General features: G+C 42.1%; 1 protein-coding gene across 2 annotated transcripts in view; it reads right to left on the reverse strand.

The window, feature by feature from the left end:
• Positions 1–26,281, reverse strand: part of MPPED2 (metallophosphoesterase domain containing 2) — a 299,248-nt gene that overhangs the window by 173,899 nt on the left and 99,068 nt on the right. The window contains exon 3 of one of the 2 annotated variants that reach the window (XM_054971985.1): positions 1,960–2,141. In XM_054971985.1, the coding sequence (XP_054827960.1) occupies positions 1,960–2,141 (182 nt within the window). Of the gene's footprint in view, positions 1–1,959; positions 2,142–26,281 lie in introns of those variants that run through there. The other variant, XM_054971986.1, reaches the window with a different exon arrangement.

The raw sequence follows: 26,281 nt of genomic DNA on the forward strand, positions 1-26,281 counted from the left end.
CAAGGCAACAAAAAGCTAAAAAAAAAAAAGATTAGTGATGCAGATTCATATTTTAAACCCTTTGAATCTAAGTCTAGCATGAAAGGGGGTTCACTAGCAAGACTTTGTTGCAAAGTTACCCCTGCTCTCCTTCCTATTTAAAAAGCCTTTACTTTTGAGGGGAGAGATGGTGATGAAAACTGCTACTTACAAATGGCATAATGACCTTCCTATGGAAATGACACTCAGTGTTTTCAGCAGCAGTGTCCTGCTGGGATCACGGGATTTGTAGGTACTTTTCCTCCTGACTAGCTTGTACTATTCTCTCCTTACCAGTTCAACCCAGGAGCCAGAGAAATAATAAACCTCATGATCACCAGTAATTTCCAGAAGTCAGGCAGTATGAGATTTATATACAGGAAGCCTTCTTATCACTGGCCACCCTCTCTCCCATCTCAAAATTAGGATTTTTTTTTGATAAGGGGGGAGGGACAATTGTCAGGGAGAACTGAACAGTGAACACACTAGGGGTTACTGAGTTTTCCTGATAAATGCTTGAAATCCTCAGTTTTGAGGGGCAGCATTCAAGAGAAAATCTAAAAAAAAAATTTTTTTGAGATGGTGAGATTTGTACAGAACTACAAAATATAAAGCTAATTAAGCATGGATTGTTTTCAGAGTTATTACAATCCTGTATTCCTTTCAAGTATCACAGACTATATTTCCTATTGAAGTATGCAGCAATAATGTACACAGGAGAAAAACAATATCCAAAAGAAGACAAACACTGTAAGAAATCAAACAGAAATGGAGAAGTTAGGGGACAGACAGCAGAAGACAAGACAGAGTAAAGGATATAGAAAGGTCAAAATGTGAAAGATCAAGTATTTCATTAAAAACAACCCACAAACTTTTATGTACCAAAATGTCCTCTCTCTGATCTCTGCTGGGCCTTACAAGAAAAGCCAATGGGATTTAATGATCCTATTAGGGGACATTATAGTCTCTAGACACTAGCCATAATAGTGCAATGTCACAGCCATGCTTTAAAAAGACTTTTTATATAATGATACAGCTTCATTTAGACAAGTCAAACATTTTTAGAATGTCAGCTCACTCTTTAGGGCTGTCTGGCCATTTTATAGTGCAATCCAATCAATGCAATAGGCTTAGGACTGGAATAATTCTGTACAGGATTGCACTGCCCCTCTTCCTACCACCCCTTTCCCTTTTATAACCCATCTTGTCAAGTTACCTAGGCATGTACAATTGATCTCAATAGTTCTCAAAGGACAGCAATACCTGATAACATGAAAATCCAGTTTCCGGAATGTAACACAACAGCTGGTGTTGTCCATTTAATAACTTATTTGTCAACTTATTAACTCACTAAGATCAGTAGGCTGTTGAGGTATACTTAGTAAAAGTCAGTAAGCAACAGGTGCTGTGTTACAAATCATATAAAATATAATCCTACCCTGCCACTCCACTGAGCAAAATTTATTTATTAAATTATTTATATCCCATCTTTCCTTTTGGTTCAAGTTTGAAGCCTTCCTCAAATCTATGGAGCATTCCTCCAAACTACGTGGCTCCTCTTAATGCTGCCGCACAGAGTCCCTTTCAAGCTACATTTAACAAAGCATAAGCAAGGCAAAATGCTTTTATTTCTTTCGTAGATGGACAGAAACTTAGATATCCTTCAGGATGTTCATTGCAGAGGGGCTGGGAGCTACCATAGAATAATTCAGCCTTTGTCATTGGGTGCCAAATGACCCAGCACCTGGAACTGTATGTATAAAATCAAACATTTTACCCCTGCTTAATTAACAGAATCATGTTTTGACTGCACAGATAATATAACAAGAAGACTAGGTGTTTGAATGAATGTTCTTCAAAACTTTAACACAATTAGAAGTCTGTAAATGACACTTGAACAGCAAAGGTTAATTGAGCCACCAAAATGCAGTAATTCCTTACCTAACCAGTCATTAAACTTCTTAACCTCGGAGGGCAGCCCCAACTCAGTGAAATCTCCTGTGTGAAGCAAGATGTCCCCATAAGGCATCTGGATTCCATCTGTTCTGGAGTGTGTGTCTGAGATGCAGACAAATCGCGTGTGTCCTGCTGGTTTTGGGGTGTCATATGGAATAGGGTCAACCCTAAAGCAAACATAAGAGATTTCATTAAAATGAAACATGCTACACAATAGGCACAGTCTTGGCACACTGCAGGCACATTGCAGAGCCCCCCCCCCCCCTGCTTTTCCCTTCTATGGACACAGAAAGCATGGTAGAATGTAAAGAGGAATGGGAGATGTTTGTATACCTCACACATCCCCATTTAGCCCTTCATCTCCATCCAAGTTACTCATGCTCAGGCACAAATAATGTGTATCAAATTGAAAACGAAAGCTGAGTGGAGATGAGGGGGTGCAAATTTCCAACTCCCTTTGAAGTTCCAATATGCTGTCTGTATATATACTCATATATGGGTATAGGAAGACAGATTGTAAATATCAGAGAACTATTAAGCCTTATGAGAACCCACATGCAGATACTAGGCCAATGGAATTAATGGATAATGTCCATTATTTCATAATATAAATGCTGATATATATCAAGAAATTAAATGTATAAAATGCTTATGTCCATACATACTAACATGTAACATTTTTAGAAAGAGAAATAGACAATTCACATTTTGTTGTGTTTCTCTTGTTACACAATCATATTAGTTATTCACTGGCAAACTGTATCTGGGAAGTTTTACAGGTTTTTTTACCTCATAGCAAAATAACAGTTTAACTCACCTACCGTCCTGATACAATGACAAGCATACTAAGCAAGGATGCATTTCAGAAAGTATATAGTGAAATGTCTACACTTGTAATTTAGTCTATATGCGAATATTTGCAAAGACAATAGACAACATGAATTTTGGAAGCAATGAATACAGATTTGGAACATTTGTCTTGAATTACTAGTGGGTATCCTATGTTTTACTACATAAGTAGAAGAATGAATCAACAACGATGGAAGATTGTACCTCAATCCCTCCACACTTGCCCCACACTTTCATGCCAGTGCTCACAGTTTCTGCTAGAATGGTGTCTACATGGAGTAATCTGTGGAATGCCACACACTTATCTAGAATATCTGTTAAAACCAGGTGTCGTGTCTGTGTACAGCCATGCCATGGTCGATTGTTTGTTTGTTTTACTGCTTGTACCACAATATGCTGAAGCTATACTGATTTATTACTAACTTGATGGTGTAACTCTCTCTGCTCATTCATAACCATATTACAAGTGTTACTTGCTAGGGAACCAAAACGGGCCTCCTCTGTTATCTTAGAGAAATATGCGAGTCTCGGCTAGTCATGACCTTGATGTGTCTAGATGCCAGCTTTCACTGCTATTCCCAGATGCTGGGAATATTTTATTATATACTTGATGCAAAGTCATAACTGATTAGATTCTCACAGAACTCTTGTAGGCTTGCGCGCCAAAACCTTCACTGTCATTTGGAACATGGGAAAATCTACTATAACAGAGACTGCTTGATTTGAATTGTCACTTCTGCCAAACTCCGTGATGGAGTACAGACCTGAACTGCATAGATTCTAATAAAGCTACTTCTGTTAGGACCAACGTGTGTTCATTGTGGATGGGCTTGAGGGATCCACCTGCCAGGGACTGATACCAGGCTTCATACTCATGCTCACTAAGGCAGAACAGAATCCCTGGTTTAACCCATAAGCATCCTGCTATAGCAGAGAAAATGGCAGAATTCAGCAAATGTTTTACACACAGAAGAACAGAAAGAAAGGGGGGAAAAAACCAAACACATCCAAAATAAACTAGGCTAAAAAAAGGCTACAATTTTGAACTGTGAGATCATTATTTCTTCAATAATGCAACTGGGATTCTTTTTAATTGCCTCTCAGAATGTGTTTTAGTAGTGTCTCTTAACTAATAAGTTAGAACAGGGGTCTCCAACTTTTTTGAGCCCGTGAGCACCTTTGGAATTCTGACAGCGGGTAGTGGGTGTAAGCACAAAATGGCTGCCAGAAGGAGAGGAACCAACCACAAAACCACACACTTACATATATTTAATAATTTATTTGAAATATATACATTCCACCTTCTCCCCATGAACCAAGGTGGATAACAAAGCAAACCACAAGTGTGTAACGATTTAAATATATAAAAATATGCATGATTACCCAGTCCTGTTAAATCAGTGTGGCCTTGATCTGCATATAAATCCAAAGAACATTCCAAGTAGATGGACAGGTAAAGTGTCATTAAGTCTTAAAACTTATAAGATCATAAAACTTTGGTTTAGGCTCTAAGTATTTGCTGGCCCAGTTTCAGCCTAGCTTGTGAAAAATTTGTTGGCTTGCTAATTTATCACACCTCTGCCATTCTAAAGGGATTTGGTCTTGAGTCCCAAGCATTCTCAGTTTCTAATCAATACTCCCCATTTTTCATGCTAGCAATGGCAATTAACCAAGTAAGCTCCGATTGGCTCTGGTATTCTAAGCTGACATAGACAGGCCCATCATTGACAAAGAAGATTGCTTCCATGCCTTCTACCACCAAGATGCCTAGAGCTGCATGACATGGAAATAAGACTCCTTTACTAAGCTTACTGGTAAGAACTTTCCAGCCAAGAAACCATGTCAGAGAAGCTTAGTCAGCTTTAGAGTATTAAGACAGATAGATGTTTAGCAAGCAATAGAAAGTGTTGTTTGTTTTGCTTACCTATTGCCTGACTCAAGAGTGCTTCCTGCTCTGCAAACACTCTCTGTAATTTGTACTTAATAAATTCAACATATTTTATTTAGCTTGTGTCAAGAGCTACTTATTGCACATGTGCACACCCTCAGGATGAACCCAGAGGCTGGAAATCATCAAAAGAAACAAGAACAGAGCACTTTCTATCTCCTAGGGGTTTTGGTGTGGTTGTGGGTCAGCACCCAAAGATGGGAGTTGAGGGTCTCTGTCTCCTATAGTAGTCTTCCTTCTTTCAAATTTCCTTTTTTCTCCCTCCATTATAATCCAATGTGTATAGTGTGAGATCCCCCCTCCCCCATGCACCTCTCAGGGCAAAGGAAGAGAAGAACTTTATATATACACCCCTCATTCAGATTGGCTAGCCTGCTTTTGTCCCCTTTTTAATATTTTTTATTAAATATCTTAGAGAACTGAGCTCTTAACATTGCTCCCTCAGTAGAGACAGGCACAAACTGGAGAAAAAACAAACCATGTGGTTCGTGGTTTGTCGCATTTCACGAACTACAAACCTGCCCCGGTTCACAAGCCAGTTTCGTGAAAATGTCACATCCAGGTCAGCAAATCATCACTTTCAGGTCAGCAGAAGGTCACTTCCGGGCCAGCAGAAAGCCACTTCCGGGTCAGCAGAAGATCTGCAGGAAGTCCATCCCCTGTTGCCTAGGAAACTGATTGATCAGCACCAGGCTATCTGCAGTGACGAACCAAACAAACCACCCTAAAGTTCGTGGTGGTTTGTCAGAAATGGGCTCTAACGAACCGCTGGTTCACAAACCATGAACTGGCCCGATTCGTCATGAACTTTGGTTCGTATTTCACTTCGTGCCCATCTCTATCTCTCAGACACCTTTTGGGAAATTAGGGATTTGCAGAAGTTCTGTCCCAACACCTTTTCCCTGAACAGTCATCTAGTTACAAAATGCCAGTGGGCCAGTGATTTTTTATCTCCTACATAAATGCAAGCAGAATACAATTTGTGACCCAACATAGCAGGTACAGTCTACCAGGAATGTGTGTTGCCCCTTCCCCCAATTTTTCCCAGTGCCAGGCAGATAGGAAAAAGAACGAGGCAAGGGACCTGGCTTGGATACAATTGGGGCAGGCAGTAAGGCTAAAAAACTCCTCGCCCTTTTGGAGGATGGTGGCCAACTGTTCTGATAGAACTCCTTCCCAGGTCTCTAATGCTGTTATGCCAGAGGCCTGGAAAAACCATTATAAAGAACTATATGGAACAGCTGAGGAGCCAGCGCCTTTGCTGGAGAATTTAGAAGATTTATCAGAATGGCCACCTGTTAAGCCCTCGGAAGTAAAATCTCTAATTGAAACCTTGAAATCAAAAAAGGCTCCTGGACTCGATTTAATACCGGCCGAGCTGATTAAAGAAAATAGAGATTGGTGGGCTCCACTGCTCGCCAAATTGTTTACAGAAATAGACAGGACAGCAAGAATTCCTACAGGCTGGAATACAGGAGTTATAGTTCCTATTTTTAAGAAAGGCAACAAAAGTGACCCAAAAAACTATAGACCTATCAGCCTCCTAAGTATAATAAGTAAGTTGTATGCTAGTCACCTGAAAGGAAAACTCTGGGAGTGGATTGAGCAAAATAATATTCTGAGAGAAGAACAGGCCGGATTTAGACCAAGATGCTCAACCTTGGATCACTGTGTAATTTTAGACCATTTGATCACTAAATACGCATCTAATAATATCGTTTCCCTGTATGCAGCCTTTATAGATTTTAAATCTGCTTTTGATATGATACATCGTAACCTACTATGGGAAAAGCTAAAAGGGATGGGTATTGAAAAGAGATTGCTGACCCTAATGAGGGCTCTATACAGGAATACTAAGATCCAGGTAAGGACAGATGCCCAAGGCCACCTTACAGAAGCCATAAAAGCAGAGAAGGGGGTTAAACAGGGTTGTATTTTAGCACCAACTCTGTTCAACCTCTTTATAAATGACCTAGGGGAGTACTTAAACTGTCCGGAGGTACATGCCCCCAAGGTTGCTGACAGGCATGTCCCCCTTCTGCTATATGCAGATGATGCAGTATTAATCTCTAGAACCCCCAGTGGCCTTAAACGAGCTATGGAAATATTAGCTCAATACTGTCAGGCCAATTACATCAAAATTAATTATCAAAAATCAAAGGTTCTAGTTTTTGGAAGCAAGTGGCGAACTTACCAGTGGAAGATAGACTCGGTGGATATTGAGCAAGTCCGTTGTTTTAAATATTTAGGAACTGCCTTTCAGGCTTCTGGCTCTAGAAAAGCTCATGTGGACCATGTTACAACAAGCGCAGCTAAAAGTGCGTGAGCAATTGAGAAATTTTATTGGTCTTCTGGGGGCCGGAATGTTGCAGCAGCAGTCAAGATTTTCAAGGCTAAGTCTCTTGCCCAATTACTTTATGCGGCGCCCTTGAGCATAACAACACATCAGTCTTATTGGCAGTCACTGGAAAAAGTGCAATCCAAGTTTTTAAGGCACATTTTGCAGGTTCCCTTTTGTGTCTCTAATGCACATATTCGTTTGGAATCCGGTATGGTCACTGTAAAAGCACGCCTGTGGATTGCTACCATTGTCTATTGGTTTAAGCTAATAACTAATCCCTCCGGTTTAACTGGTTTAATAGCATGGGATTCTAAAGCACCACTTTGGATCAAAGAAACAGAGCGCAAATTGGGTTATTATGGTCTTTCCAAACAGTTTCTGATGAATATGGAACATGACATGGTCAAACCCTTTGTGAAACAAAGAATCCTGGATATTGAAAGGCAGAACGACTTGAGTCAAGTCAAAGGGTACTTCCCGGGAATAGATAGCCTAAACCAAGTGATAATGATGCCTTACTTACAAAACTTGGATAAAGCAGATTATAGAAGAGCAGTTACCCTCCTCAGAATGGACACGTTACCATCAGCGGTCATGGAGGGCAGATATGCAAAACAACCACTCGAGAAAAGAGTATGTATATGTGGGGCTGGAAAGATAGAAACTAGGGGACATGTACTCTTCGAGTGTGAGCTTTATCAAAATATTAGGGCAATCTTCATAACTCCAATTTGTAATCGGTTCCCAGGTAGAAATGACAGATTCTATCTAGATAAGCTTTTAGCCGATAAGGACCATGAAATTACATTAAAGGTGGCAAATTTTGCTGTGCAAGCCATACGGATTAGGAAGTATTTTACAGGGGGAAATATTTAAATATTTTATAATGTTAAGGATTTTAATATTTAATAATTTGGTCTTAGGCACTCAGGTTTTAAGGTTTTAAATATTTAAGACTCTGTACCCTGAAATTTTAGTGAATAGATTTGTAAATAATATGACTTACCATGACTGGGTTGTATGCTATTATTGTGTGGTCTATGACCGTAATAAAGATTGACTGACTGACAGTGCCAGGCAGGACAAACAAAGGATATTTTCCATCCTCTGGTTTGAGGGCAGGGGGAGAAGAGCTCTACTCTTCCTCTTGCATTCAAGCCAGTGAACTTCTTTTGGTCCTGGCTGTTGCTGCTCATGAGGAATGGAGACTGGCTTGAATTGGAGATGGGGGGCAGAGAGAGAAGGGCATTACTTGCCCTCCCCTTCAAGCCAGCAATCCTCCTTTCATTGTATTCTTGTGATGAAAGCAGGCTGCCTAGCTTGAATAGGGGAGAAGGGCTCCCCCAAGGCTGAATGGATAAGAAGGATAATGGCTAAGGCTTGAGGCACCTTACATTCATCCATGGAGATCCTTGTGTATGAAGCAAGCCCTACTGGGCAGAAGCCCCACCTACCACCCCCACTTCCTGAAAATGTTTGATGGATGCAAGAAAAAATGTCCATGGGCTATATGTTGAGGACCCTAGGTTAGAAAATATAACAGAAAAGAATAAGACATCAATTATTGCAAGTTGGTAAGAAGACTGTAAAGAATAGTATCTTTATGTATCTACTTGTTTTATACTTGCATGTCTTCCTACCTGCCAATGGAAAGATCTGTAGTTACTGTAGATATTATTTCTGAATCAAGAAACAGGGAAGATCAATGATTAGCAATATCCCTTACCTCTCCAAATCTAACCTTGTTGGTTTCCATAAATTCTAAGGTGGTGGAGCAAGCCAACTTTCCTAATGCCATCTATTCACACCTCTGTTAATTTCCCTCCTCTGGCATCACTCCCAAATCTGACCAGAAATTTACCAAGCTGGAGATGGCAACTGGTTCAAGTATGCTGAAACCCTGTACTTATGTCTTTTTGCTATTTTTACAACTGTTACTCAAACATGAAATCTGTTAGCAGAATGAATAATTATATGTATTTTAAAGCAAAGTATAAAAACAAGTAGGTTGATTCATATGTCCCAAATAATTGCTTAGCAAACATTAAATGCTGAAAGTATTAAATCTTGAGTGGTAAACAGTAAATCCTGAGAGACAACAGCTTGTATCCAACCACTGTGCTAAGCAAAGTCTGAAACTTTACTCCAACCAAAGATGCCATCCTTTAATTTAACTAGTACTTTCTCCGCCAGAAGAGCTACCTCCATTGAAGGAAGGCTCCTTGGGCTGGAGTAAAACTTCAGATTCTGCTGAACGGGGTGGTAGAATACAGATTAGTATGGTGTAGTGCTTAGGACTTGGGTTCAAATGCCTACATAGACATCAAACTCATCATGAGACTTCAGACCAGTCTCTTTTCAGCCTAACCTACTTCACAGGGTGGTTGTGAGATCAAAAAGTAGGCAAAAACCATGTACATTGACCTGAACTCCTTGGGGAAAAGCCAGTAAATAATGTAAATAAAATGCATTATACAATTCATGGATTCCAGCCCCCCTCCACGTACTATGTTCAGAAATCAATCAGACTGTTTCCATAGACAAAATGCAATAATCTATTCAATTTAATAATATTCCTAGATTGCTAATACAATCGTGCTTATAGACAGGAGGGTTATAGTTTCTGCCTCCCTTTCCATGGTCTGTAATAACAACAAAAAGCGTTTGAGGGGAAAAATCAAAATGAGGCTTTCTATGACTACAATCTTATCCTCATCAAGAGCACTTCCTCCAGAAAATGAACTCCTGTTTCCGATGCTCTAGCATACCTTGTTCATGTCTGTCTATATGCATTAAAGATGAATAGATTCATCAGACCCATGGCATTCCTTTGCTTATATATTCTTACTATAATTCCCTTGCCTCCTCAAAGCTCATTCCCAAACACATTTGCTATTTTCAATTTTCAAGCTTTCACCCCTTCAGGGGAAAAAAGTATTAGTGATAGTAGATGAATAAAGGCTATTTTCCACAGCATGCCATAAAAATAGGGAGAAGTATTCCCAATATATTTATAATCTGTTCTCTTTTTTGAGTTAAAAATGTAAGATGCATGATAGGATTTTGTCAGTTTTTTTAGTTTTACTGACCTTGGTCCTATGCCTTGAACGGTCAAAAGTTTAACATGTTAAGTTGATATAAAAATTAAGTGATGGAGCAAAATGCTTAATAGCATGTCATACTATTTTTACAGGCACAGGAAAGGGGCAAGATTCAAAGCTGGCAACTATAACTAGTAGCCATTATGTGTTTGCCCTTATTTCTCTCACTAAATTTATTTATTTATTTTATTATTTATTTATTTATTTATTTATTTATGTTATTTATATTCCACCTTTCTCAAGGCTGATTACATAGTGTGGGATTAGTACAATCAGTGGCAAGGACAAGGGCAGGCATTTCCATACAGTGACAAGAACATTTCCATAAACAATGTCATGGGGTAAAAGAATATAAGTTTACAAAGATATAGTATTATCAAGGATCCAGTATGAGGTTGAGGAATTGCTGAAACAGAACATAATCAATTTTAGGACTTACACTGAACATAAAGCACAGGTAGGATATAGGAGTACATATTTAAAGCAACAGATAATATGTAAGGCAACATAACGGTGAAATCTATGGTTTCTAACTCATTAATGAAACATCTGGGATCCCTTTCCTACAATACCACCCTCTTAGCCGAGAAAAAAAGGCTTTTTTGAATAATTAAGTTTTGCATTGTTTGTGGAAAGCCAGGAGGGTGGGGGCTTTCCTGACCTCCTCAGGCAGGCCATTCCACAGAGCAGGGGCCACCACAGAGAAAGCCCATGTATGGGCTGCTGTTGATTTCACCCATGTACAGGCTGGCACCTGCCAGGGTCTCTTGCAGGTGCCAGCCTGCAATAATCCTTTCTTTTCAGTTACTTGTTCCCAATCATCAGGATCAGTAGCTCTAGAAGGGTATAATGTAAGTTTCACTTAATCCTAACAATGACACATGAAGAAGTTCCATGGAAGTTATGTTCTTACATTCAACATACCATCCATATAAGAAAATTCTTCTTGACAAAGGTTGTGATCTCAAATACACTTTTCTGGGAGTACACCCTAATGAATAAAAGGAGACTTTCTTCTGAGTAGCCATGTAGCCTCATTTACCATCAGGTACTATTAAGTACTTATTCCCTGTTATGCATTCCTTGTGTATTTTGATTATGTCCTTTTTGTATTTTGTGTAATGTTGGCCTAAGCATATTTTAATATATTTGTTTATTTAAATAATTTCCTCAGCCTGGGATTCTGGGGAAGCTAACATCATAAATCAGCATGAAATCTCAAACGATGCTGCTGATCTCTCTGGTGAGATCACCTCCCCTACCAAAAGATGGGGGGAAACAGCAAGGAGAAATTCAAAGGCTGTAATAGAGTTCTTCCTCAAACTCCCATTTTTAGCCCAGTCTGGCATGAAGACAGGTGGTAGTTTCTCTGTACCTGTTAGAGAGAATGGCAACTCCTTTTCTCCACAGTTTCTTGTTTTTCCATTCCCCTCTTTGCCTAGCTGGAGCAGCTTCTCATCTACTGCTGCAGGAGTAGGTTTGGGGGGCCTTTCCGGCATACCCCCTCCTTTACTCCAGTGTTCTCTTCCCAGGAGGGAGAATTACTTCAGGAACTCCACAAGTCAGCCAGAAGCTTCACCAGTCACTCTCTCTGAGGCAATGGAGGAGTGGCAACAGCCAACATGCTCTTTCCCCAGGACAATGGAATGCTCCTGCCATCCTATCAGGGCCAGGCTGAGCAGGGTGTCAGAGCCTCACAATGCTCTCCCCACTGCTCCGGATTCCCAAAAGCCTGTGGCTTAGCATACCCCTCTCACCAAAGGCGTCCACAATGGTAAGCTGAGTGCTGTCTTGAATTGGTGGGACCACAAAAGAGGTCAGTCCCTCTTTTTTACTTCATGGGCCCGGCAGGAAAAGGGAGGGGGGAGACGGCAGCTCGCATGGGATTTTCAGACTTAGGTGAGCAACAAACGGAAATGATGGATTTCTTTTTTTCCATTTTTAGTGCCCTCCCTCTAGCCAGGACAGACCAAATCTTGCCATAGTCAGATCTCTCAGATGAAAAAATGCAGACAAATCTCCTGGCAGGGATCAAGGGAGCAAGGCAGGAGATCAGATCTTATGTTAGTAAAGCTCTGAGTCATGGAGACAAATGCAAGCATAGTCACAACTGCAGAAGAAGGTCCCGTTCTGCCTCTCAATCTGCAGAAGGCAGCAGAGAGGGGAGCTGTAGCTGTAGCCACTCTTCTCATGCAGGAGCTCTGCCTCTCAGCAGCAGAGGCCCCCCTCCTATGAGCATCATAGGAGCATATCTGCCTCAGAACAGTCAGATCAGGGAGGAAAACTCTCTTAGGAAGAAGAATCACTGGTACTGACCATGCAAATGTGCCTTTTCCCTCAGGAGGTTATTTCAAAGTAGTTGCCCAAGGGTCTCAATGTCCTGGAGATCCCACAGTGCAAATTCAAACCAAAAGGACCAGACCCAGATAGACCTCCAGGTTCAGTAAGGGCTTTCCCTCCCCCAGTTTCCCCTTTCCATCAGTTTTTGACAAGGTGGTCAAGATGGAATGGGAGGCATTGCCAGGCCTAAGGTATATCACCAAATTATTCCATCTCTACATCTTGGCTCCAGAGGCAGCAGAATGCTTTAAGCATTAAAGCATTACAGTATGGTGGCAGATCCGATCTCCAATATGATCATATTGGTATATTCTGAAGGGCTTCTTGGGACTCCTGTGATAAGATGAACCTGGCCCTCTGCATGAATTTTGAGGCTTCCTTGATATCCCTGAGGACCACCTCATTAGGCTCACTATTTGCTGGAGCCATCTATCTTTGGGCTTCCAGGCTCTGTCACCAACAAGGACCTAATGAAAATTGCCCTGACAGCAACCTTCACAGTGAAGTATCTCTTGATGCCATCCAGCTTTCAGCCAGAGCCATGGCCTCCAATGTCATGGCAAACTGTAACAGCTGGCTGTGTAGTTGGGAAGCCAATCCCACCTCCCATATCTAGGTGACCAGCATTCTCTCCAGAAGGCACAACCTATTTGAAGAAGCCACGAATATATACCTGGTGAAGGATAAAGACAAGTAAAAGGTACTCCAGAACCACAGAAGGGAAAGCAAACCAAATGAGAGGTTTCAGTCCTTTCTGGACTCCAGACCCAACCCCAGCTTTAGATTCTACAGTGGCAAGAAACCAAACCCTTAGTAAGTGTTAGCAAGCCCTCCTCCAGCACCAGATGAGGAAAGAAATTTTCCCCAGCCTGATACCAATTCATCAGCGACCCCCAATGACATCAGCAGCCACCTGCTACACTTTGTAAATTCCTGGCACCACTCAATCCGAGACTAGGGGTACTAGAAACAGTATTAAGGGGTAATCCTGGGGACTCAGTTTTCTGCCTCAGGACAAGTTTATTCAGGAAAATGTTGTGATCCACATTAACAACATGATGGCCAAAGCCCACATCAATCACCAATACAGCAACAAATCAAAGTCTCTAAATTTGGAGGCAACTCAGCTGCCAGAGTGAGCAGTGAACCATTTGGTTTCCGAAGTGGGTAACATAGTGGCCAACTGGTTAAGTTGAAGACAGTGTTGGAATTTGTGCAAGTGTCCTATGCTCAGTCATGAAAGTGTTAAATTGTTGTTCTGTTTGTTTAGTCAGATAGCTAGTTAGCATAGGACCACTAAGGCTTTGAGAGAAGTTCCCACCAGAGAAAGTGGGAGTCTTTAGTCTTAATGAGGGAATCCAGGAATGTCTATTGGATGAGCCAGTTTATTGGGGGGCAATTAGCTAGCAACATATACTAAGGTTTTATTGCTCTTTGTTCACTGCTTCACTACTACTACTACACTACAAACCTGGCAAGTCTTCTAGCCCTGGTGTGAGGAATGTTGTTCTCCTTAGGGCCCAAACAGCAGACATTTTGAATTTCCTTCAAGTGGGATTGGATAAGGGTCTCAGTACTAGCACTTTCAAATGCTAGGTGGCAGCCATCTCCACCATAGCAGGAGCAAAAAGGGGGCTATGGTTCTCTTCCCATTAAGAGTTCCCTAAGGGAGTGGCACTACTGAATCTACCCACAGCCCACAGGTTCCCCACTTGGAACATAAGCACCATCTTTCAGACTCTGTCCAAAGCCCCTTCACGTTCCCTGAAGAAACTTATCTTCAAAACAGTTTTTCTAGTGAGTGTTACCTCTGCTTGGCAGATTTCTGAGCTTCGTGCTCTTTCAATGGATAAGGACCTTTGTGTCTTCCACAATAACAAGGTGGTATTGAGAATGGATCTTGCTTTCATCTCTAAGGTAAACTCAGGCTTCAACTGATCTGAGGAATTTGTTTTACTATTTTACCATTTTGCCCTAACCTCAAAAATCTGCAAGAAAGGTAGTAGCACCACCCAGAAGTCAAGAGGGCCCTGAGGTATTATATTGATAGAACCAAGGTTGCGAGAAAGTCTGACTCGCTTTTCATCTCTTTCAGGAAGTCATCCAGGGGTGCCAGGGTATCAGTGTCCACCTTGGGAAGGCAGGTGAGAGGCTGCATAGATTTGGTTTATAAAGCACGAGGGTTAGAATACCTGGTGAGGGTAGCTGCTCACTTCATAAGAGGTCTGTCAACTCAGCAGCCTATAAAGTCTTCCAGTCACTGGAAATGGTGTGCCAGATGTGTCATTGGAAATGGTGTGCCAGATGTGTCATTGGAAATGGTGTGCCAGAAGTCAGCACACACGTTTACTGCCCTATTGATAAGGAGGCCACAGTAGATGCCTGGGAGGAGAGTTCTACAATAGGCTCTTACTGGGTAATTTTAAGGTCCCTCCTTGGGGACCGCTTTTTTACTTCCCATGAGTTGTAACTGTCCCACCTTGAACCACTGGAGAATGGGAGGTTTGTTCACTTATGGTGAGGTTCCCTCCACAGGGGTTCTAGGGTGGACAGTCAATCCCTCCCTAATGTCAGAGCCCGGGTGGTGTCAATGTCACTGTCTCTCTTTTTCTTTATTGTTCTTACTATTTTTTTCTTTTCTATTATATTTTTGTTCTCTGACTGCTGGTTAATAAGTTTTAGTATTGGGAATAGCACAGCTTCTGGACTGATGTGGGAGACTGAGGAAGAAGCCCCTCCCATCAAAAGTCAGCAAAAGAGTGATGACCTTGCCTGCCTCCAGGGAGGAGCCTCTGCCCTGGAACACTGGGAAATCTGGCTCTTTACAAGCTGCAAAGTGAGTACTGCTGTGACAGCTTGTTTTGTAGAGAAAGGGATACAGAGTCCTGCAGGAAGCAGTTTATATCTGTAAGAGATGTTATACTTCATACTATTCTTTATGGTAATAGTAGTGTAATGACAGTCTCTCAGACTATGATTATTTCAGAGTCTCTTTTCTCTATTAGAACTTTAAACAAAGACAATATGCTTCAGTGCCATGCTTTCCAGTATCTGACAGAGGCAATAGTAACAATAAAATCCCTTGACCTATCATCTCCTACAAGTGTGCTTTTCAGCTTTAAAAGATTGTTAAACCACACGTTATACGGCAGCATGTTAAGTACATGCCATCTTTTGTAAGCTAGCATCTTCTATGCCCCAAAAGAGTCATGTTTGCTAGAAAGATTTTAAGATAAGAGAAACATTTTAATAAAGCCATATTCCAAACAGGTATAACCAGGAATTTTAGCCATACTGAAATCAACTAGCTGAACTTTAAAATATCTGCCCACCTTTTGATCGTGGTTCAGATTAGAGATATTGAGGGGTTAATTGGCTTCCTCAATATTATATAGTATGTCACTAGCCACAAACCTTCATTCTCCTGCTATTAACTAGTAGAGACACTTTCTCTTTTAATGTACTTCAAGCATTACATCAGGAAAATCACCTACATTTGCAGAATTCTTCAGACTACTAAACTCGAACCTTAAACTCTATAAAACAAAAGGATATGCTCATGCCTGGTGTAATTCTAATGATCTGAATTAAGTGCCTAGAAGTTACAGCAAGTAAAGGATCTTTACCCAAGAGGAGTAATGCTGACAAGCTCTTAACCCTAACCTCCTTGGCAACTGTAACAGTCATAAGAGAGTCTTAATGAACAAAATAAAACGGCGTTGGTTCAGACCTCAGGATAATGCATTGAAACTCATTTGCTTTGTTATAGGATGGCACTTGAAGATGGCACGATGACTGCAATATCAAATGAACTGGGGGATAGCAAAGGAGAACAACAAAAAGGATTAATAATTTTGATGAGTTACCAAGGGCTTGTTCAGATCATCATTTAAAATAATGCAGTAGCAAATACCCTCCCAGAAACGGACCTTTGGACACTTACCGTGAAGGGTCCTTCTCCTCTGAGGAAAGGAGGACATCTTGGGTGTTTCCCACCATCCTATTGGGGAGGCAGGAAGTAGAATTTCTTCCTCTAGTAGGTGGGACCACCCTCTCTGTCCTCAGTTCGGGTGACTCCCTTCAGCAGTGTAAGTACATATTGGAAATCAACCTATTACAACTCTTAACAAACTCCCTTCAAGCGAGGTAAGTAAGCATCAGACAGGAACGCTAGAAACATAGAAAGGAAAGTAAAAAATAGATACCGGGAAAGAGAAAAAACTCTGAAACGTCCATGTAGTCTCTTGAAGATCTTGGGAGGGCAAGATGTTCTCCTTTCCTCAGAGGAGAAGGACCCTTCACGGTAAGTATCCAAAGGTCCGTTCTCCCTCTGAGGCGGAGGACATCTTGGGTGCTCCCAAAGCAGTGCACTATTTCCTGGGAGGGGCAAGATCTTCATCCTCCACTACATATTGTAGAACCCTTCCTCCAAAGGCTGCGTCGGCCGATGAGTAGGTATGCAGACGATAGTGTTTGATGAAGGTAGAAGACGAAGACCACGTGGTGGCTTTACAGATCTTTTCTAGTGAGGCGTCTTTTTGAAGGGCGGCATTAGTCACAGCGCTTCTGACTGAGTGTGTTGTGATTCCCTCAGGAATGACCAACTTGAGGACTCTGTATGCTTCCTTGATACAGGTCTTGACACCGTGAGCGATAGCCACTGGAGACATGCATTGACCCGGCTTAGGAGGTGTAATGTTAATGAAAAGAGAGTCTGTTTGCCTAATATGTTCTGTTCGGATCAGATATGTTTTCAGGGTTCTCCTCACGTCGAGGTTATGCCACTCGCGTTCTCTGGAGTGCCTGGGATTAGGGCAGAACGAGGGTAAATTGATCTCTTGAGAGCAATGAAACTTAAAATATGCCTCAGGTAGAAAGGTCGGATCTGTTCTCAGGACAACTTTATCCCTGTGAAAGATACAAAGATCCGGACGTATAGACAAAGCCCCTAGTACCGATACCCGACGAGCTGATACGATCGCTATCAGAAATATAGTCTTTTGTTTCAGCCATCTCATTGGAATGTCCCTTATTGGTTCAAAGGGGGCCTTCATAAGGGCTTTTAGTACCAGATTTATGTGCCAGGTCAGAAACCGGTGCAGTGTTGGAGTGTTCAACAGCGTTGCCCCCCTGAGGAACCAGTGTATATGAGGGTGTAGCAAAAGCGATTCACCCCCTACGGCTGGTATAACTGTACTAATCGCTACTTGTTTCTTTAAGGTCGCCGGTTTCAGGCCCCTGTCAGGATCCTCTTGAAGGAATCCTAAGATGTTTCCCAGAGACGGTTCCAATGGATCCAGCTTCTTGCGCCTGCACCACCTCATGGAAGCCTTTCAGGTGTTGTTGTAGATCCTGATTATTGAGTCTTTTCTGGCTGCTAGCATGGTCTTAACTATCTGAGGCTGCTAGCCCATCAGGACATATCGTTTCCATTCAATTTCCACCATGTCACAGACAGCCACTCTGGGTGGGGATGCCAAATCAGTCCTTGATGTAGAAGGTCCGGCTGCATTGGCAGATGAAACGGTGGCACATCGGAAAGAAGTTGAATGGAAGAGAACCAAAGTCTCCTTGGCCATCAAGGGGCTATCAGTATTACTGTCGCCCTTGGTTCCCTTATCTTTCGTAGTAGCTTGGGTAGCGTTGGAATGGGAGGGAAGGTGTATAGCAGTTCCTTCGGCCATGCAGATGTAAGAGCAGCAATGCCCTCTGCTTTTGGGTGGAAGTACCTGGAAAAGAACCTGGGAAGTTGACAGTTCAGATGTGAGGCAAACAGGTCCACTTTCGGAGTTCCAAAGTGCGCCGTGACAAGAAGAAAGATCTCCCTCTTGAGCGACCACTCTCCCGGGTGGAGACATTCCTGGCTTAGCCAGTCCACTTGGACGTTGAGTATGCCCTTTACGTGTTCTGCTTGTATAGACAGGAGATTTTTTTCCACCCAGCCAATGATCCTGTTTGCCTCCTGCTGGAGTTGCGATGATCTTGCACCCCCCCCCTTGTTTGTTGATATACGTCTTTGCCGCTATGTTTTCTGTCCGGACCAAGACGTGGGTAAGAAAGAGCTGGTTGCTGAACTTGTTCAACACCAGAAATATGGCTCTCATTTCCAGCACACTGATCGGTAGAGACTGCTCTTTGTCTGTCCACAGTCCCTGGATTGGAGATCCTTTCAACGTGGCTCCCCAACCCTGTAGGCTTGCATCCGTAAAGATCTGCACATGGGTTGGAGTGAGGAAACTCTTGCCCTGTTTCAGATTGGACTCTGTCCTCCACCATTGTAGGCTATCTTTGACCGGCCTTGGCACCTGCAACTTGATGACCTGTTTTTGTGCTATCTGCATCTGGAATGGTCTCAGGAAGGATTGTGTGGGTCTGATATGGAAGGGCCCCCACTGAATCGCTTCTGCGTCCGCTACCAGCAGGCCTTGTAACTTGGATAATTCCATGAGCAGAGAGGCAGGTTGTCTGATGATGTTCCCTGTCATCTGCTTGGTCTTGTGGATCTTTTCCTTTGGGAGAAAGAATTGTCCCTCCTGAGTATTTATAGTCAGTCCCAAATGTTCTAGAGTCTGTGTTGGTGAAAGGGAACATTTGGCCTCATTTATGATGAAGCCATGTCTCTTCAAAAACTGAATTATGTACACAGTGTCTTGATGGGACGACTCCTTTGAACTGGACCGTATCAGAATATCGTCCAGATAAGGATGGAGATAGAGCCCCATCTCCCTGAGTCTGACTACTGGAAGAACAAGAAATTTGGTGAAGACTTTTGGGACCGTCGCAAGTCCAAAAGGCATCGCTCTGAACTGTAAATATATGTCCCCTACGCAGAATCTCAGGTACTGGTGGTGAGCTTGAGCGATAGGCACATGCAAGTACGCTTCCATCAGGTCTATGGAAGTTAAAAATTCTCCTTTCTGGAGGGCCTCTGCTATAGATCGAAAAGTCTCCATCCGGAAATGGAGAAGTTTTATAAACCGGTTCACATACTTCAAATCCAGAATGGCTCTCCAGTCCCTGTTCCTTTTTGGAACTGTAAAGAAGATGGAGTAAACCCCTCTTCCCCTATCGGGGAGGGGGAACTGGTTCGACTGTCTTGGTATCTATGAGATGACGAATGGCCTTGATCATGATGTCGCGTCTTTGTGGATTTCGCTGAAGTCAGAAACCGCTCCGGTGGAAATGAGGCAAATTCGATCGAGTAACTGTTGCATACTACTTCTCTGTCCTAGGCATCCACCTTGGATTCCAACCACGCTTGATGAAAGAGAAGTAGCCGTCCTCCCACCAGAGCCTCCTGCAAGTCAGGGTTTCTGCCCTTTATCCTCCACGTCGTGCCTACCGCCTCGATTCAGATGCTGTCTTTGTGACCTGAATTGAAAGGCCCCTCTGCGTGTCTGATTCTTCTGGTAGGTCCAGTTGCGTCTGTTGTCTTGTTACACACTGGGAAGAGTGTTGCGATCAGAAAGGCTGGTAACCGAAGGACCTCCTCTCTGTTCGTTTCAGGGATCTGGGAAGAGCCTTTTTCTTGTCTTTAGTTTCTACTAGAATCTTGTCCAATTGTTCTCCAAAAAGCTTGCCCCCTAGGAACGGGTAGGACATCAGAATGGTTTTGGCCTGTACATCCGCGGGCCAGGCTCAGAGCCACAGAAGGCATTTCACTGATGTTGTTGAGGCCATTGCCCTGGAAACAAAGGACATGGTGTCGAGCGTGGCATCTGCTGCAAATGGGCTTTAAGTATCCTACTGGCTCCTTCCCGAAGTCCTTTGCTGTTGCTAGGTAGTAGCTCCATCAGTCTTCTGACCCACACTACAGATGCTCTGGAGACGATTGACGCTATGGCCGAGGACTTAATTGCCATAGCCATTGCCTCATGCGCTCTCTTAAGGGCCCCATCACCCTTCTTATCCAGACCGTCTTTGATGGTCCCTTGGCCGTCTTCAGAGAGTAGGCCGTGTGATTGTAGAGCTGTAACTAGAGCGTCCACAACTGGTACCTGCAACAACTCAGTAGCAAAATTTGGTAAGGCATACAGCTTTTTTGTTGAATTAGAAAACTGCTTGTAAGCTGCTGGCGTTGCCCACTCCGCCCTTACTAGCCTTTCAAAGTACCCAGGGAAGGGGAAGACATTAGGTTTGTCTTCGGATCTCGGGAAGAATTCCCTGTTCCCCTTGGGTCTGACCTTGGAGCCCTCTGGTTTGGGGTCTTCTTCCTCCCTCTTTTGGGCCTCCCTGAGGTCTAATGCTGCCAGGGTTTTGGACAGAAGGTCCTGATAGTCCTCTGTCTGGAAGAGCCTGTTGGCCTGTTCTGTTTGGCAAGGTTCCTCCTCTTCCTCTTTCTCAGCCATGAAGTCTCCCTCATCTGAATCCTCACTGGGAGAAGATCCCTCTTCTGGACAGCTAACTGACTGGACTGTCTTTCTGGCTGCCTTAGTAGGCCAGGAGCTACCTGGTTCTAGATTAAGCTGGTTGGCCCCTGCAGGTGAAGGAGAGGAGTCCTTATTTGCCCCTTGTGTCTCATAATGGCAAAGGGATAAAAGCTCTTCCCACATGGTCTGTCTGATAGCTGATAGAATTTCAGGGGACAGGCTACTGGCAGGGGCACTTATGGTTTCCTCAGGCCCATCTCGGCTGGAGCTCTGTACGGTGCCTCTGTGTTCTGGACGATCTTCTTCCGCCTGGAGAATGGCAACCGCGTCCTCGGGTTTGCGCGGGAAAGTTTCTGCTGCCGCAGCGTTTCCCGCTGAAATGGAGCTCCGCCAATTAGTGTCACCCTCAGTCAGCTGGATGGGGTGCGCCATTTTTGTCAACTCCCAGCTATCGAGACGGGGCCATTTGGAGGGCTTGGGTTCAGCCCGAGATCGTCCCTTGCCGGGGGGCCGCACAAGCCTCAGAGGATTGCTGGTGCCGGCCAGGTGTGTTCCCACCGTTGATAGGATGGCTCCCTGGGAACAACCCGCTGTCGGTTCCATGAAGCTGTCTTCGGAGTCTGAAGACTCCCTTGATGCCATGGCTCCTTTTTCCATTCCCCTCCGAGGGAGAGTGAAAGCGAAAGTAGGCAAAGGCAAAGGCACAGTAAAGGAGTATAGCCGATAGTAAGAAGGAATAGGGCAACAGTAAAGTTCAAGGCACTGTGATCTTATAAACATTTTCACAGTGTTTATAAGATGATATATAGATGGTACCTAACGCCGAAGAAAATAGCATATGGGAACAACAAAATGTCAGACAAGTGTTGGAAATGTAAAAACCATGAAGGTTCATTATATCATATGTGGTGGACCTGTGAGGTAGCAAAGCAGTTCTGGGGAGATATTACAGAAGTTATGACTGAAAGTTTACAAATCCCAATAAATAAGAACCCAGAACTGTTGTTGCTAAATCTGAAATTAGAAGAGATTCCCAGGCAACAAAGAACTTTATTATTCTATATGACAGCAGCAGCAAGAATTTTATATGCTCAGAAGTGGAAGATGCAAGAAGTACCAGCTATTGAAAATTGGATACAAAAATTGCTGTACATGGCAGAAATGGATAAAATGACGAGAAAGCTGAGAGAACAGAATCCAGAAGAATTTCTTAATAACTGGGGTAAACTAAAACAGTATTTGGAAAAGAAGTGGGACGTAAAGGGACAATTATGGTTGTTAGATAACTATTAGTTTTGCAGAAAGGAGGAGATACTGATCTTTACAAGAGAAGAGAAGAGAAAAGTTAGAAACATAATGTAACTGATAGTTTGATGTTAGGTTTTGTTTAATCTAATATATATTATCTATTTTACTAGTGTGTTAAGATAGTTAAGAATAGAAAAGGGGATATAAGTAGTAGATTCAGACAGCGGGTTGGAAAACTGTTGGAAGTCTTAGATTAAGGGGGGAGGGAAAAGGGTGGGAGAACATGGAAGTGAGGGTTTTAATTGAAAATCTGTAATATTAATTTTTACTCACTAATAAAAATGTCTTTTAAAAAAAAAGTTCAAGGCACTGTGAGAGAGTATATCAAGATCTAGGAAGAATAGAGAGACTACAGTTTAAGGACAGAATGTAGGTAGCAGAGCTAGCCTAGCATAGAACTGCTCTCCCTGGAGGCAGGAAAGAACTGAGGACAGAGAGGGTGGTCCCACCTACTAGAGGAAGAGGAAGAAATTCTACTTCCTGCCTCCCCAATAGGATGGTGGAAAACACCCAAGATGTCCACCACCTTAGAGGGAAAATGATCTATTTCATTTTCATCTCACTCTTCTAAGCAGTTCATGGCATTCTCTGTACCTGGTCTCCCCTCCTCACAACAACCTTGTGAGATAGGTTAGGCTAAGAGAAGCTACTGGCCCAAGGTCACCCGCTTAATTTCATGGCTGAGTGGATACTTGAACCATGTCTCACTCTACCCACTAAACATTGCTGGCAAGCATAAGTGTCTGGCTAGGATCTGGGAGACCCAGGTTCAGACCCCCCACTCTGCCATGAAAACTTGCTGGGTAACCTTGAGCCATTCACACACACAGCCTGACCTACCTCATAAGATGAGAGGATAAAACTGAGGAGGAGAGAATGCTGTCAGCCACTTTGGGTCCCCATTGGGGAGAAATGTAGGGTATAAATGAAATAAATGTTATATTGCAGTTACTTCTCTTTGGACATTCAGGACGGACTTCCTATTTGTGTGAACAGCATATAGGCGATACTCAGTAATTATACATTTTGTCATGAAATGAAATTGCCTCATCCTGATCTACCATACAGACTGGAATAAACTATATGGAGCAACACTCTCTTTTTTATCAAGTCAACTCTTTTACTCATTGTAGTAGTTATTATTTTCTCTAATAGAGGCCCTGTGCAGCATTTTCTGCAGGGATCACAATGAGAACAGCTGCACCAGTTGAATTTCTGCCTTCTTTGTAATCAGGGCTTTTTTTCAGCAGGAACGTGGTGGAACGGAGTACCGGAACCTCTTGAAAATGGACACATGGTTGGTGGCCCTGCCCCCTGATCTCCAGACAGAGGGGAGTTTAAATTCCAACTTGTGAGGTGCTTTTTTTCCAAAGAGAACAATGATAACTACTCACTAACAGAGCCTTTAATCTTTGCCATTTGTATCCCTATTTTGTAAGCACTGGATTTGTTTGGGTCAGAATACAGCATCCTATGAATTTAAAATAAAACCAAGCTTCATTTCCTTAAAAATGCAAAACTCTGTTTGAAAGTAGAGAATACCAAAGAAGGTGGATCTCGCTTACATTAGTAACAACAGATACTTAAAAAAAATTAAAAGAAGTTATCAGATTCTCATATATTTAGGGTTAACAAGGCCTGAGGAGTAGGGTGTGTGTGGAGAAACCAGGAATTGGATCCTAACTCTTCTTCTGCTCATTTAAGTCACATATGTACTCAGGACCACAGACCCCTATTTTGCATCCCACAACATCCCTGAGAATCCACCAACTCACACAGCTGCATTCCAGGAAACAAAAGTTGCAGTCGGGGTTGGGGGTAGAGTTATGCTCTATAAGCTCTGCTTTACTCTCAGTTTTTAGAGTATATGCCTACAATTACAGGACTGAGGATGGAGCACAATTAAGACAAATGGATATGAGATGAGGGGAAGAAATGGTTTACTGAGCACCTTGAAGAATAGTGTGTGTCAATACATTTCTCCTATGCATCAAAGTCTAGAAAGATATCTGTCAAAATAAACTCTGGGTTGCTACAGAGTATGTTTAGGCTTTTTGTTGCTGTTTTCAGAATATTTGGTCATATAGGGATGATAAGTGTACTTTTGCCAACTTGTATAGACTTTGTAGAGATTTCACTTTCAGACCTGAAGGCATCACCCTCTCCAGGGAAAAGATGCAAATCAATCTTCATTTCATCACAGTTCTAGCATGATTTCTCACAAAAGTAATCGACACGTATGCTATTCAGTTATATGATCTACATTTTCTTTCACTGGGAACATAAAAGCAAGTTTAAGATACTGACTTCAGTTCCAGAAAATCACAAGCAGAGTACTGCATGTGCAATTAGCTTTTTCATCTTTTCCTTCCTGCTGTATCTGTTTACACCACCACTCAGTTAAGCTATAGTTGATGTAGTAGAGGTGCTTTAATTGGAGCAAAGGAATTGGTGGAAAAAAGAAAACTTTGCACAAGCGAAAGTGCTTTTCTATTCACACAAGAGGCATTTTTGATTCAAGCCTTTGAGTATGTCCATTATTCAGTAGTAAGCCTGATGCGTGAGTTTCTTAACCTGTATAGCTTACATGAAATATTCTACTTATACACAAAAGCTGTTTTGTGTGGTCTATAGCATACATTAATTAACAGAAATATTGACTTAGCATATCATAACATTTCTTCCAAATCTAAATTCTTATTTAATGTTTTGTGTTCTCAAACACACATTTATAAGAATACAACATATTTTTAAAATAAAGAAAGCCATCAGAACGTACTATATTTGAAGACACTTCATGCCTCACATGAAACCAAAATGCAGTACCAAGATATGCATCACTTCTAAGCAACCAATGCTATTTGAGATTTTTCTGCTGGAAAAAAATCTTATTTACTTGACAGTACTAAACCAAGCTATTTATTTCCTTTGAAACATTCATTAGCAGTACAGAATAACAGAGCTGAAAAACACCAGAAGCCTACCAAGTTCAGTGCCTTAAAACACAGGGTCACCAAACTCACAGGATGAATCTGTTGGTAGATTGTACTACTTTTGGCTGAAAGGCAGGATCAGAATGATCTTCCATGAAGAAAACTCAGTGTACATAAAAACTTAGCATTTTAGGGAAATGGATCTCTATCTTAGCCATCTTCTGACATGTCTTTGCAAACAGTTCTTAATATGTTTTAAATGGGTTTCATAGAATGGCAGACTGGTTGGCGAAAAAAAATCCCTGTCCTTTTAACAGAGGTTTAATTGGATGTTATTTACCAGATGATATTATTTACTTCCATGTCATGAACGCTTCACTTGCCTATTTCCACATATTAAGCTTCTATTACATGATGTTTTACTCAAGGCCTGTTGGCAACTCTACTGTTTCTCTTCTACAAAATGATTTGCTATAGCTCCCTAAAGATGAACACAAAAAAAATCCAAAGAAAGCTAATAACTACATCTTTGAAGATCCAGTTTATGTAAACAAATAAATTGCAAGGAAAAGTAGAACTGATCAATTTGATCTGGGCAAAAAATCCTTTCCAACTCACCTATGGTAAACAATTATAACAAAACAAAAAAGTAAAATCAATCTATCAAATCTGCTGTAACTAATATTTTACTGGGGGTGCAAGACAGCAGTTATAGCATCATAATTATGAATACGACACTCTAGAATTGAATAACGAGAAAGATGGGAACAAACATGTTAAGAGAAACATCAGGACAGGAAGTAAATTTGTCAGGCAGAAGAGAGTGAAAAGACAGTGACTTCTGGAGGGGCAAGATGTCCTCCTTTCCTCAGAGGAGAAGGACCCTTCACAGTGAATATCAAACGGTCCGTTCTCCTTCTGAGGTGGAGGACATCTTGATGGGACCTCCCAGAGCAGTGTCCCTATTTTCTGGGTGGGTCATTGTCATCTGGTCATAAGATAGTGTGTTGTAATGCTCTTCTGCCAAACGCTACATCAGCTGAGTCATAAGTGTTCAGATTATAATGTTTAATAAAGGTAGATACAGATGACCAAGTAGCTGCCTTTCAAATCTCTTA

Source organism: Eublepharis macularius, chromosome 2, assembly GCF_028583425.1.
Source record: "Eublepharis macularius isolate TG4126 chromosome 2, MPM_Emac_v1.0, whole genome shotgun sequence".
Classification (NCBI taxonomy): Eukaryota; Metazoa; Chordata; class Lepidosauria; order Squamata; family Eublepharidae; genus Eublepharis; species Eublepharis macularius.